This window comes from Hyperolius riggenbachi, chromosome 8 (genome assembly GCF_040937935.1).
Source record: "Hyperolius riggenbachi isolate aHypRig1 chromosome 8, aHypRig1.pri, whole genome shotgun sequence".
NCBI classification, from domain to species: Eukaryota; Metazoa; Chordata; class Amphibia; order Anura; family Hyperoliidae; genus Hyperolius; species Hyperolius riggenbachi.
Window position 1 is genome coordinate 269,284,635 of NC_090653.1, and position 13,292 is coordinate 269,297,926.

The following is a 13,292-nucleotide window of genomic DNA, read 5'->3' on the forward strand; positions in this document are numbered from 1 at the left end:
TCTTTCAGCACCCTTACACACTCCTGGTAGTTCTGGTTCACCATGAGTTTTCTGGGCAATCTGTAACCCTCATCTTGTAAAGCGCTCTTATGCTGGGAATACACGAGGGTTTTTTTCAGCAGATTAGCTAGCTGATCCTTTTTTTTTTTATTTTTTATTTATTTTATTTTTTTTTTATTGATTTTACAATTGTTTTCCATTTACTTTTTATGAGAAAATTGATTAGAAAAACGGTCAGAATCAGATCGGATCTGTCGGAAATTATCTATCGAGCCATCTGGCAAAAAAAACCTAATTTTGTATTCCCAGCATTAAACAAAGTTACTTGCAAGCCAATGTTTTACTGTGTCTGAAAGCTGCTCATCGTCTGCTTGATTTCTTCCCACCTGGCAAGACTTTTAAAGGATACCCGAAGTGACATGATGAGATAGACGTGTATGTACAGTGCTTAGCACACAAATAACTATGCTGTGTTCCTTTTTTTTCTTTCTCTATCTGAAAGAGTTAAAAATCAGGTATGTAAGTGGCTGACTCAGTTCTGACTCAGACAGGAAGTGACTACAGTGTGACCCTCACTGATGAGAAATTCCAACTATAAAACACTTTCCTAGCAGAAAATGGCTTCTGAGAGCGAGAAAGAGATAAAAAGGGAAATTTCTTATCAGTGAAGGTCACACTGTAGTCGGGACTGAGTCAGCCACTTACATACCTCATATTTAACTCTTTCAGGCAGAGAAAAAAAAAAGGAGCACAGTATAGTTATTTGTGTGCTAGGCACTGTACATATGCATGTCCATCTCATGTCACATGTCACTTCGGGTATCCTTTAACCACATTACTTCATTGCTTGAAGGGACAGGTCAGCAGCTGTACACAAGTGTTTAAAACACACCTAATGTGAGGAGAATATCAAGGCTGACATTTAACAATACCAGTTCCTTGGCTGCCCTGCTGATCCTCTGCCTCGACTACTTTTAGCCATGGACCCTGGATTAGCCTCATGCTTGTTTCAGGTGTGTGATTCAGACACGACTGCAGCCAAAGAGATCAGCAGGACAGCCAGGCTACTGGGATTGTTTAAAAGGAAATAAATATGGCCGCCTTCATAACCCGCTCAGTCCACGGGTACGTTAAATGAAAAAGGAAAGTTGCAAGATTTACTTGGTAAACAAACAGATTGTGCCGTGGTGCAGTCTCTCTACTCGGTCTGTGTCTTTAACTGGCCTGTCAGCCCCTCCCTACAGCCCTTCATAAGCCAGCTACTGTTTGGTCTGAGCGGTTGCCAATTTCTGCTTCGTAAATCAACAATGACTTCTATGCACACTGTTCAAACCAGGCCTGGGGAACACTGAACAGCAATTGTGATCCAGCACACCTTGATGGGATCTTTTTCTAAATTGTCGATTGTCAGTTGTTTGTAGTGTTAAACTTGGATATAGTGGACCATAAGCTACATAGACACTTAACCGATCTTTTGCCCCCAAGTGATCCTTACGGGTCATTCCAGGCAGCTGTTATGCAACAATCACTTTTCAGCTCCTGTCCGAGCCCCGTTTAGGAGAGAGACAGCAAGGCGCAAGGGTCCTGCAGGGAACAATAGGCTTCGGGTGTGGGGGGGGGGGGGCAGTGATCCAACTGGACAGAGCAAGACGAGGCAGAAAATGTGTGTGTGTCTGTGTGTCTGTCTGTCTGTGTGTGTCTGTCTGTCTGTGTGTGTGTGTGTGTGTGTGTGTGTGTGTGTGTGTGTACGTCTGTCTGTCTGTGTGTGTGTGTGTGTGTGTGTGTGTACGTCTGTCTGTGTGTGTGTGTGTGTGTGTGTGTGTGTGTGTGTGTGTGTGTACACGTCTGTCTGTCTGTGTGTGTGTGTGTGTGTGTGTGTGTACACGTCTGTGTGTGTGTGTGTGTGTACGTCCGTCTCTCTGTCTGTGTGTGTGTGTGTCTGTCTCTCTGTCTCTGTGTGTGTCTGTCTGTCTGTGTGGAGGGGGGGGGGGGGGGGGGAGTACACAGGCAGCCTTTTGTTCAAAGTGGAACTGTAGTGAATTATTTTATATTTTATTTTTTTTACAATTCATTTATTAGTGTTCTACTGCATAGCTAAACAGCCTAGGCTTAGCATCACTGGGAGGGTGGGGCTATATACCAATATGCAGCAATATATAGCTATAGGAAGTGTTTCTGATCCTGAATAATTTACAGAATTCTACTAGTGCCTTTTGTAGTAAGACTTGTGTGAGAACCCCAGCATTAGACCCTTGCCTTCTTGCTCACTCTAGCACCCTGGCCAGTGTAGCTAGACTGTCTTCTGTGCCTTCAGTTGTAGTGTTATGAGAGAGCAAGCTGTTCCTGTATTCCGAAGGTCACTCAGCCAGATTAACTTAGAGAGCGGACTAGTGCTGCTTAGATCCACCGGTGTCACATTGACGTTTATCTACCTGTATGCATACAGTCTGTGATCCAGCACTGTCACCTCTTTCACTCACTTCCTGTGTCTGTCATTCATTCCTCACCACGGCAATAGGGACACCAGCTGTCGCTTCCACAAGTGGCAGGATCCAGAGACTGTCTATATCGGGGGGTCTTTAGGACGTTGCACCTGTCGCAGCTCTGTTACAAGCCTGCCCATGTCAGAGAAGGAAGTGCTACTTGGCTGTGGACTCTCTGTAGACAGAACCTCTGCATGTAGCTGCCCTGTGGAGTATCTCATATCGGGACCAATGTTGTTTTACATCTTCTTTCTTACAGATAGCTGCTAAAATCGACGGGATCCCACACTTGAATAATTCTGGCTCTCTTGTGGACCCCACAGTCTATGGATATGGCATCCAAAAAAGACCCCTTGATGACGGAGGTAATCCCATCCATTTTTCTTATTGATTGTGTTTTTCTTTCTTATGGTTTTATTTGCATATTGTTTTGTGTTGTGCGGATCTGAACTTGCACAGGAGAGATGGAAAACCTAGAGAAATCCACCCTGTGTGTTTATAGAGAACAGCCTGGCTAATTTTCCCTGAGCAAGTAATGAGCTAGTGTAATTTGAGCTGTTGTCTGCTGATTGTTCCTAGGTGTGAGCTAATATGTAAAAACAGGAATTTAACCCTTTCTGTGCTTACAGGAAAACAGAGAAATCCACCTTGTGTGTGTTTATAGAGGACAGATTGTCTAATTCTCCATTCTCAGCAAGTAACGAGCCAGTGTCATTTGAACTCCCAGCTGTCTGTCGAATTCTGAGCTAATATGTAAACACAGGAGTTTAATCCTTTCTGTGCTCCCTAGCAAACCAGGAAGTAACCACACTGTAGCATCTCCGAAGAGCTCTATAAGCTGTAATGAGGAAATGTTTTCCTTTAGAGATTATTATGCTGTTGCTTATCTTTTAGAGCAGAGCGGAAAGTCTGAGCCAAGGCTTGCAGAGCACAGACTTCCTATGCCCCTGTGCGCCAGTCAGAGATACAGCATGGACTGGAAATCCTACAAGGCCTCATTTAAAAACAAAAATTTCAGACAATCTGTTTTATGGAATAGTTGTAAATGTTACTTATTGAGTACATTTTGATAAAGGTTTGCCTTAATTCAGTGTTCTCCCCAGATTTTTTTTCCAGCAGGGTGGCATGAAAAAGTAGCCAGGTGGGGAGAGATGTGAGGATGCAGGGCCAGTGCTTTTCTGCACAACTCTGCTTACAGCATAGGAGGGGGTTGAGGAGGTGAGCTGATGATAGCCCCGGTGGTCACCAAAACTAGCCGGGTGGAGCACCCGGCTAAAAGAGCCTGGGGAGAACACTGTAATTGTCAGGGTTTTTTAGTTTATGGGTGTGGTTCCTTCATAGCATTTGGGCACAACACTTTTCTTGTGCTCACAAACGGTTAGGATTTCCTCCACAACGTTCGCCACAATTTCAGTGACCCTACGTATAGACAAAGAATAGATGAGAATAAGCCATTACTAAGGCTGCTTTAAAGGCTACCCGAACTGACGTGACCTGATGAGATAGACAGACATGGGTATGTACAGTGCCTAACACACAAATAACTATGCTGTGTTCCTTTTTTTTTCTTTGCTTGAAAGAGTTAAATATCAGGTATGTAAGTGGCTGACTCAGTCCTGACTCAGACAGGAAGTGACTACAGTGTGACCCTCACTGATAAGAAATTCCAACTATAAAACATTTTCCTAGCAGAAAATGGCTTCTGAGAGCAGGAAAGAGCTAAAAAGGAATATTTTTTTTTTATCAGTGAGGGTCACACTGTTGTCACTTCCTGTCTCAGTCAGGACTGAGTCAGCCACTTACATACCTGATATTTAACTCTTTCAGGCAGAAAAAGAAAAAAAGGAACACAGCATAGGTAGTTGTGTACTAGGCACTGTACATACCCACGTCTGTCTCATCATGTCACATGTCACCTCGGGTATCCTTTAAACCACTGGGTACCACTGAAGAGGAAGAAAGTCTGTAGACCTCTGCATAATAAACCACATAGGCTATGCCTCAGTGGGAGGGCGAGGCTACATACCAATATGCAGCAAAATCTAGATCCTGAATAATTGACTGCATTCTACTATAGGTCACTACAGTGCCTCTTTAAAGTGACACTGAGCACAAGTAAAAAATGCCATACTGAACTTAACTGGGGCTTCCTCCAGCCCCCCCCCCCCCCGTACTCCGAGGTGCCTCTGTGTCCTCTGGGATCCCTCCGTTCTCCCGCTTGCGACTCTTAGCTTCGCAACTTGGCCGTGAGTAGTGCGCAATCTCACTACGCGGATCACGAAAGAATGAACCTCGCATGCATAGAGCAGTCACGGTGATGGGCTGCACATGCGCACGACTCACAGCCTAGTTGCGGGGCTAACAGAACCACCTGCAGGGGAACTGAGGGATCCCAGCGGATGCCGTGTGACCTCACGGAGCTTTACGCTTTGGATGTAGTGAGGAAAAAACCCAGCTGAAGTTTTTATTACAAACTGAAGCATTTAACAGAGGCGCCACAGTAGTATAAAAGCGATTAAAATCCCATGTAAAAAGAGGAGGTAGAGGTGGACTTACCTCCTCCAAGCAGTCACCAAAAATCGTTGGTTTTAAATATACAACAATTTATTCATAACACTCAATTTGCAACACGTTTCGCAGGTATGATCCTGCTTCATCAGGCAATATAACGGAGCAGTAACAATAGGAGTCAGTATGAGGGCCAAAGCGCCTCTGTTGTCCTTGTCCTGGTTGTTTGACTTACTACACTATATTGAGCTCTCGGTGTCCCCATTTTTTCCTTTGTTTGGAAGTTCTTATTACGGTTTATGTGCCTGCGGGGGAAACTCTGCTCTTCTCCTGTCATTGTGTAGTTTATTTTTTTAGGCTGTGAGCTTTTTGTTACTATTATGCAGTAGTAAACTTATATTGTAATTTGCAGTGTATGGATGGCAGGCCCTGTATTCAGTGTTTATCAAAGTGCTTTGACATCGCTAGTCCTCTGTCCATATGTCTGACTGCTCAGTGTTTTGCATTATTGTTTTGGGGTATCATTTGTGGTTAAATTTTGGATTTGCAGGTCAATAGGATTTTATTTAAGAAGTTCCTGTAGTTGGTCACAGTATAATCCATCAGGTATTCTGCTAGGCATACAGCCCTACTACCTCAGTAGCACTGGCTACAGTCACAAATGGGTTTCTACTGAGCTTTGCCGCATCCTTCTAGTTGATGAGAATCCAAATCTGGACTCTTTCCTGTCCTCACATGAGAGCTGTTTCACTTCCTCTTTGGTACCGAGGCCAAGCAATGACATCACACACTATAGATCAGGAGTGATGTAAGTGCTTTCTGCTGCCATTGTACTACAGGTCGGTGGGTGGTATAACTGCGAGTCATGCAAAATGGCACTGGAAATTTGTGCACCGGCTATAGCAGCACTCAATAATTTGGGCACCGTCGACACTGAGCCCAAATTACGATAAAGGCAGCGTAATTTGGCTGCTAGCAACAGCTGGAAGCTGAATTAAGTCTTTCCCCGATGTCAATGGCGGCCTGGAGGGGGAATAGTAATTAACGCCGCCGAGACTGTTGCAGGAGCAGGCTGAGCCATTTTTTTTGGCTTCACCTAGCGCCAACATTTCCTAGTGCCTTAATTATATGTATGCGTCTAAGGGCTCAAACCCTCTAGCAACCTTTTCTAAGCGCTAGTGATTTGAAAAAGCACTTGCTAATGCAATGCTGAGGGGGATTTTTATAAAATCACATCGCTCTAGTTGGATCACACCCATAGCATTACATTAGCAAGAGCTTTTCAAATCACAAAGCTCTCAGAAAAGCACTGATAGTGAGTTCCAGGTCTAATTGAGGTTCCGCTACATTGATCACAGTAGCAGTAAGCCAAGCATATACATAGCAGACAAGGGAGGGTAAGGATGCATATACACATCTAGTTTTGATTAACCAATCACTGGCCAGATTTTGAATGCTATGAACAAATTGAAGTAAGCTCTCACATACTACATGAAAGTAGTACATTTGTCCAGCCAAGATTGGTGTGTGTATGCAACCTTAAAGAGAACCCGAGGCGGGGTTCTTCCGTCGCAATCCATATACAGAGGCTGGGTCTGCCTATAGAGCCCAGCCTCTGTTGCTATTTAGTTTCCTCCAAAGCCCCCATAAAACTCATCCGCGCTGGCGACACGCAGCGTGTCGCAGCCGGCTGTGTTTATCTCACTGTCAGTCTCGCCGCTCCCCCGCCTCCTGAATCGCTCCCGTCTCCGCCCACGTCCCTTCCCTCCCCGCTGATTGGAGGGAAGGGACGCGGGCGGGGTCCGGAGCGATTCAGGAGGCCTGGGGAGCAGCCAAGACTGACGCATAGCGCGGCTGTGTTTTATGGGGTCTGGCTGAGCGCAGGGGGGGGCTTTGGAGGAAACTAAATAGCAACAGAGGCTGGGCTCTATAGACAGACCCAGCCTCTGTATATGGATTGCGATGGAAGAACCCCACCTCGGGTTCTCTTTAAAGGACAACTGAAGTGAGGCAAGAGGGATATGAAGGCTGCCATATGTATTTCCTTTTATACAATACCAGTTGCACGGTAGCCCTGCTGATCTGTTTGGCTGCAGTTGTGTCTGCCGGAAACAAGCATACAACTTATCTTGTCAGATCTGACAATAATGTCAAACACCTGATCTGCTGCATGCTTGTTCAGGGTCTAAGGCTAAAAGTATCAGAGGCAGAGGATCAGCAGGACAGCCAGGCAACTGGTATTGCTTAAAGAGACACTGAAGCGAAAAAAAAATGATGATATTATGATTTGTATGTGTAGCACAGCTAAGAAATAAAACATTAAGATCAGATACATCAGTGTAATTGTTTCCAGTACAGGAAGAGTTGAGAAACTCCAGTTGTTATCTCTATGCAAACAAGCCATTAAGCTCTCCGACTAAGTTAGTGGTGGAGAGGGCTGTTATCTGACTTTTATTATGTCAACTGTTCCTGGACTATTTACCGTACTTTTCCTCTGCTAGAGGAGAGGTCATTACTTCCCAGACTGCTCTGAAAGACTCATTTTGAATGCGGACTGTTGTGTAATCTGCACATATTATAGAATGATGCAATGTTAGAAAAAACACTATATACCTGAAAATAAAAGTATGAGAATATTTTCTTTGCTGCTAATCTAGTAATTATTCATAGTACACAACCAATTCACTATATCATATTTTTTTTTTCGCTTCAGTGTCTCTTTAAAAGGAAATAAACATAGCTGCTTCCATATCCCTGTCACTTCAGCTGTTATTTAAAGGATACCCGAACTGACATGTGACATGATGAGATAGGCATGGGTATGTACAGTGCCTAGCACACAAATAACTATGCTGTGTTCCTTTTTTTTCTTTCTCTGCCTGAAAGAGTTAAATATCAGGTATGTAAGTGGCTGACTCAGTCCTGACTCAGACAGGAAGTGACTACTGTGTGACCCTTACTGATAAGAAATTCCAACTATAAAACACTTTCCTAGCAGAAAATGGCTTCTGAGAGCAAGAAAGAGGTAAAAAGGGGAATTTCTTATCAGTGAGGGTCCCACTGTAGTCACTTTTTGTCTGACTGAGGACTGAGTCAGACACTTACATACCCGATATTTAACTCTTTAAGGCAGAAAAAGAAAAAAAGGAACACCGCATAGTTATTTGTGTGCTAGGCACTGTGCATACCCATGCCTATCTCATCATGTCACATGTCAGTTCGGGTATCCTTTAAATGGAACCTAAGCTGAGAAGGATATGGATTATTCTTTTTCAAATAATACCAGTTGCCTGACTCTCCTGCTGATCCTGGGTCTCTAATACTTTTAGCCACAGCCCCTCAACAAGCATGCAGATCAGGTGCTCTGACTGAAGTCAGACTAGATTAGCTGCATGCTTGTTTCAGGTGTGTGATTCAGCCACTGTTGCAGCCAAAGAGGTCATCAGCACTGCCAGGCAACTGGTATTGTTTAAAAGAAAACATCCACATCCCTCTCAGTTAAGGTTCCCTTTAAGCTCCAAACATGCTCAGCCATCATTGTTCAAAATGAACAATAGGTCGTTTGAGAATTCTTTATTTTTAAAGTCCTAATGATGTTAAAAAACAGCGATCATCACTCATGTAGATAAACGGTGCTAATCGTTCGTCTCCAACCATAACAAATGATAAACCCAACAAAGAACTCAGGTTATGCTTAATTTCGGACTTCCGGGGCCTCATTTTCACACTTATGCTGATGAGCCAATTATCTGTTGCTGAATTCAAATGTGCTGCAACGTTGTTCGCTAGTCACTAACTGCCGGAGATCGCGAGATTTTAACTGGCACTGCTGGAGTATGTGTACGGGCCTTTACCGTGCTGGCATCGGAATATGCGATTAGGATTGCTTGTGTTGGGTATCAAATCTGTATGTAGCCCTAGTGGAAGGGGTTTGTGCCACCAGCATTTTTTTTTAATAATCTTCATGTAAGAGGCAATGAATAGTTTACATACTGTACTTCCTGTTTTCAGCATGTGTGGCAATCTTGTAAATTGCCGAGCAGCCAAGGGGTTAGCAACCCCCCAGAACACATTGGGGGCTGATTTATTTAGACAGGTGCAGAGAAAACCAGACCAAAAGTGGAGCAGATGCTCTGAGCAGCCCATCGGGGTTTAGCTGATCTGAGTTGATGTGAACAGCTGCCCCCCTGATGCCTCGTGGTTTTTTTTTTCTCTGCACCTGTTTTGAAAAATCAGCCCTGGTGTACAGTGACCTAGGCTAGGCGCCTGCAAAACGCACATAATGCATTCTAAAGCACTATTGCAGCGTGCTGGTAGAAAAGTGCGTTTAATACGTGGTAATCCCCGTCTGGCAGCAGGCCAAGCAGGAAGTGAGGCTCTCAAGCGCTCTCTTCCTGTGGGCTAAGAAGCAAATTGAGCAGAAGGGTATTGATAAAATCCACTTCCGCGCATGCGCACTGCCATGCTACCATGTGAATTTTTCAAAATAAACGCGTTGCCATAAAATTACATGACTTCCGTTCTGCCACACGTCGCCGTGCAGGTCGGCGGTAATGTAGGTATGCACTCTCGTCAGGGTTGCGGGGATTACGTCACTTCCATGGCATTGCGTCGGTGTGAAAGGCCCCATAGACTCCCACTGGCGTAGCATTGGCCTGCGGTATAAACAGGCCAATCCACCGTGCCAGTGTGAAAGGGGCCTAAGGCTTGCATCAGGATGCACAATCGCATAGCCGTGCGATTTTGCTTGTAATTACGCTTCGTAATGGAAAAGCAGCCTTATGCTGTGTTTAGCAGCCTTCCTGAGTGTGCGCCTGCGCGGGGTAATGCTGGCCTGTGGTACGGAGAAGGGGAGGGTAACTGAGAGAGAATGTGTTCCTGCTAAATCCACACACTTCCCTTTTGGCCCTCGTCCGGTTGCTGCATTTTGATCCAAAAATTGGATAATTTGCGTTTTTGCCTTTTCACAACACCACAGCAGCTAACCTGTGAATCACGGTGCTGTTTTTCCATTAGTGCAAATAGTTGTTTTTAATCTCTGGCCTGCTGCGTTTTTTTTCTGCTGCTATGCAACGTTTTCAGGAAAATGGTTTCCTCAATTCGTAACTTCAGATTATTTTTCCACTGAGGTATGCACCGCGATTGCGTTTCCACTACTGATTTCCACTACCGCGGTTCTTCTGTGATCGAGCTGGGGTCCGTAGTCTCTGTCACCATTGCAGTGTGTTTGCAGTTTGTGCCGGGTATAAAAAACAAACGGGAAAATGTTTTGCATTGCTGAAAAATTGCATAGCATTTTGATCGCTATGCAATGAAGGGATTGCACCAATGGAAACATTAGCTGCAGTTTTGTTTTCCTGTACATAGCGCTATGCGACCTGCAAGGGATCGGAATCTGATTGCAAAATGCTGATAGAGGAAAAACACCCTTCAAGTTGTTCTATCATATTCGCATTTAGTCCACCCCGTACCAGATAAATAGTTACGCAGAACGCCTGCGCATCCAATCCACGGGAGCACAATCACAAGCAGCGCATAAGATCCCGACCTGGCGAGGTTGGCATTTCCAACGGAGGGAAAACAGGGTCTCCGGAGCTGCGGCGAGGGACAGATCTGCTGTCACGGGCTGGATCTCCTCGGATGTGTCCTTTAATCAATACCAGTTGCCTGGCAGCCCTGCTGATCTATTTGGCTACAGTAGTGTCTGAATAACTCCAGAAACATGCATGCAGCTAATCTTGTCAGATCTGACAATAATGTCAGAAACACCTGATCTGCTGCATGCTTGTTCAGGGTCTATGGCTAAAGTATTAGAGGCAGAGGATCAGCAGGATACCCAGGTAACTGGTATTGCTTAAAAGGAAATAAATATGGCAGCCTCCATACCCCTCTCACATCAGCTGTAAACATCCCATTTTTAAAACTTTGCTCATTTAACCTAAAGTAGTCCACCTGAAGGAGTTTACAGCAGGCGCTTTAAGTTGCTTGGCTCAGCAACATGTTGTTCAGACAGGCAGGGGGCGGGCTTTAGACAGAGCTCTCTGGAATGATCACAGCCTGATCTCTGGAGGTCTGTGGCCGGTGAAGAGGCTCCTGACAAGTAAGTTATGAAGCAGATTGACATCAGGTAATGACGTAGCTCCCACGCTGATTATGAACAAGCTGTGCTGCGGAGTGCCTGCCATGCTGCAGGGGGGCCGTCACATATCGCCTAGAAACACCGCAAGATGATGGGTTGAGGTTTGTGGGCTGGCAGTCTGTGTGCACAGCTAGTGCTATTGACCAGCCTATGCCATGCTTTGCCAGTATGCAGGGCAGTCACCCCTCCATAGCCTCCTGCGGCAGCTTTCAGTCTCACTCCTGCCACTTGCTAGAGCTTTTGTTTACACACCTTTAGCCCCGAGCCAACTGTGTGCAGCGTGTATAAATAACATCTGCGGTGTCACTTGATCCCCTCATACTTGTGTTACGCAGCTCCAAGGCGTGTGTTTATAGAGCAGCGCGGCCCTCAGTGAGCCGCCTATAGCCGGAGCTCATTGCCTGGCGACTGCACGACGCAACAGCTGTTACACTCCCATTAGCTGAGTAAGACCAGGGACTGCTGTGTGGTCACACATGGGCTGGCTTTGCAGCACATTCAATTGCTCTGAATGTTTCAGTAAACTCTGCTACACCCCGAAGGCAGGCAAATCGTTAATCGCAGTTGCTTAGCGGTATTTGTTAGCGATTTTAGAGCAATTTCTGGTGGGGTTTTTTAACCTATTTTATTGCTTATATTTACAGAGTAGTTGCAATTGCAGTTAAAGTGAATGTCAATCCGATAGGAAAAAAAATCAGATACTTAAGACACAAGCCTTTCCCGTTCCCCATTGTTCCATCGTTGGCTCCCCGTTGGCAGTATCCACCAATCGGTTGAATACTGCTCTTTGCAGCTGAAGGAGTCTTCGGGAGGTGGCTCCGTACTGCCCTCTGTTGCGGTCACGCATGCGCAGTATGAAGCTGCCTGTCTTTTGGGAGGCTCTCGGGCTCCCCAAGACTTCTGAATCTTCCTGCAGCTGGGGATTCAAACGGAGGTGACATTGCTGCAACACGGGAAACCATGAGAGGACAGGGAAGGCTCTTAGAACCCAGAGCTTTCCCTCTCCTTAGGTAAGTATCTTAAAGGAGAACTTCAGCCTAAACAAACATACTGTCATCAAGTTACATTAGTTATGTTAATTAGAATAGATACTTCCCCACCCTGTTTTAAAAGAACAGGCAAATGTTTGTGATTCATGGGGGCAGCCATCTTTGTCATGGGGGCAGCCATCTTTTTGGTTGAAAGGAGGTGACAAGGAGCAGGAGACACCGTTCCAACTGTCCTGTGTCCTGATAACCCCTCCCAGCTGCACACGCTAGGCTTCAAATGTCAAATTCAAAATGTAAGAAAAAAAAATTGCACCAAAACAGCAGAACGAGAGCAACAAAATCAGAAATCCCATCATGCTTTGCACAGCATCAGGGGAAAAATGCCCGGGCAGTTTTCTTCGTTGCAGCTAAAAATGAGGCTTGTATAAGAGAAACAAAGTTCTGATGCTGTAAAACTGTTAAAGAAACACCAAGCCTTTTCAGTGCTGCTGAGTCGATTTTTAGTCTGGAGGTTCACTTTAAACCCTCTCCAAAGCCCCTCCCCCATTGACATGAACTTTAACAATATCCCTTTTATTTTTAATTTTGTGATTTGTAAAATCACTGCAAAATCTTTTGCACAATGATTGAAAAGTGATTGTGCCGTGCTCCTGTCTTTTTAATGTACCGCTATTCAGTGATTGTCTGGCGCCCAAATTTCCCCGGCACCCTTTTTCATTTATAAGTGGTGATTTAGTGGCTGGAGGGAGACCCTCAGGACCAGGGCCCAGGTGCAACGGTAATCTCTGAGCCTCTAGTGGTGCTCGTTGTGCAACTGTCTGTGAGTACCTACAGACATGAGATGATCAGTGAGATGCAGACAATCTCGACTTGCATTCAGGTTTTATGTAGATGGCACCCAGCTTGGAACAGAGATACATTTGCAAGGAGAGCATATATGCTTTGTCTAGTTTTAAAAGGAACCCGAGGTGTGAGACCTATGGAAGCTGCCATATTTTATTTCCTTTTACCTAATACCAGTTGCTTGGCAGTCCTGCTGATCTCTTTGGCTGCAGTAGCGGCTGAATCGCACCCCTGAAACAAGCAAGCAGCTAATCTTGTCAGATTTTGCATAATCCTCTCATCTGCATGCTTGATCAGAGTCTATAGTCACATACACACGCCATACCGCCG

General features: G+C 45.1%; 1 protein-coding gene across 2 annotated transcripts in view; it reads left to right on the top strand.

Annotated features, from left to right (window-relative positions):
- Positions 1–13,292, top strand: part of FUBP3 (far upstream element binding protein 3) — a 118,738-nt gene that overhangs the window by 30,256 nt on the left and 75,190 nt on the right. For both annotated transcript variants that reach the window (XM_068248842.1, XM_068248843.1), the window contains exon 2: positions 2,743–2,848. In XM_068248842.1, the coding sequence (XP_068104943.1) occupies positions 2,743–2,848 (106 nt within the window). The remainder of the gene's footprint in view (positions 1–2,742; positions 2,849–13,292) is intronic.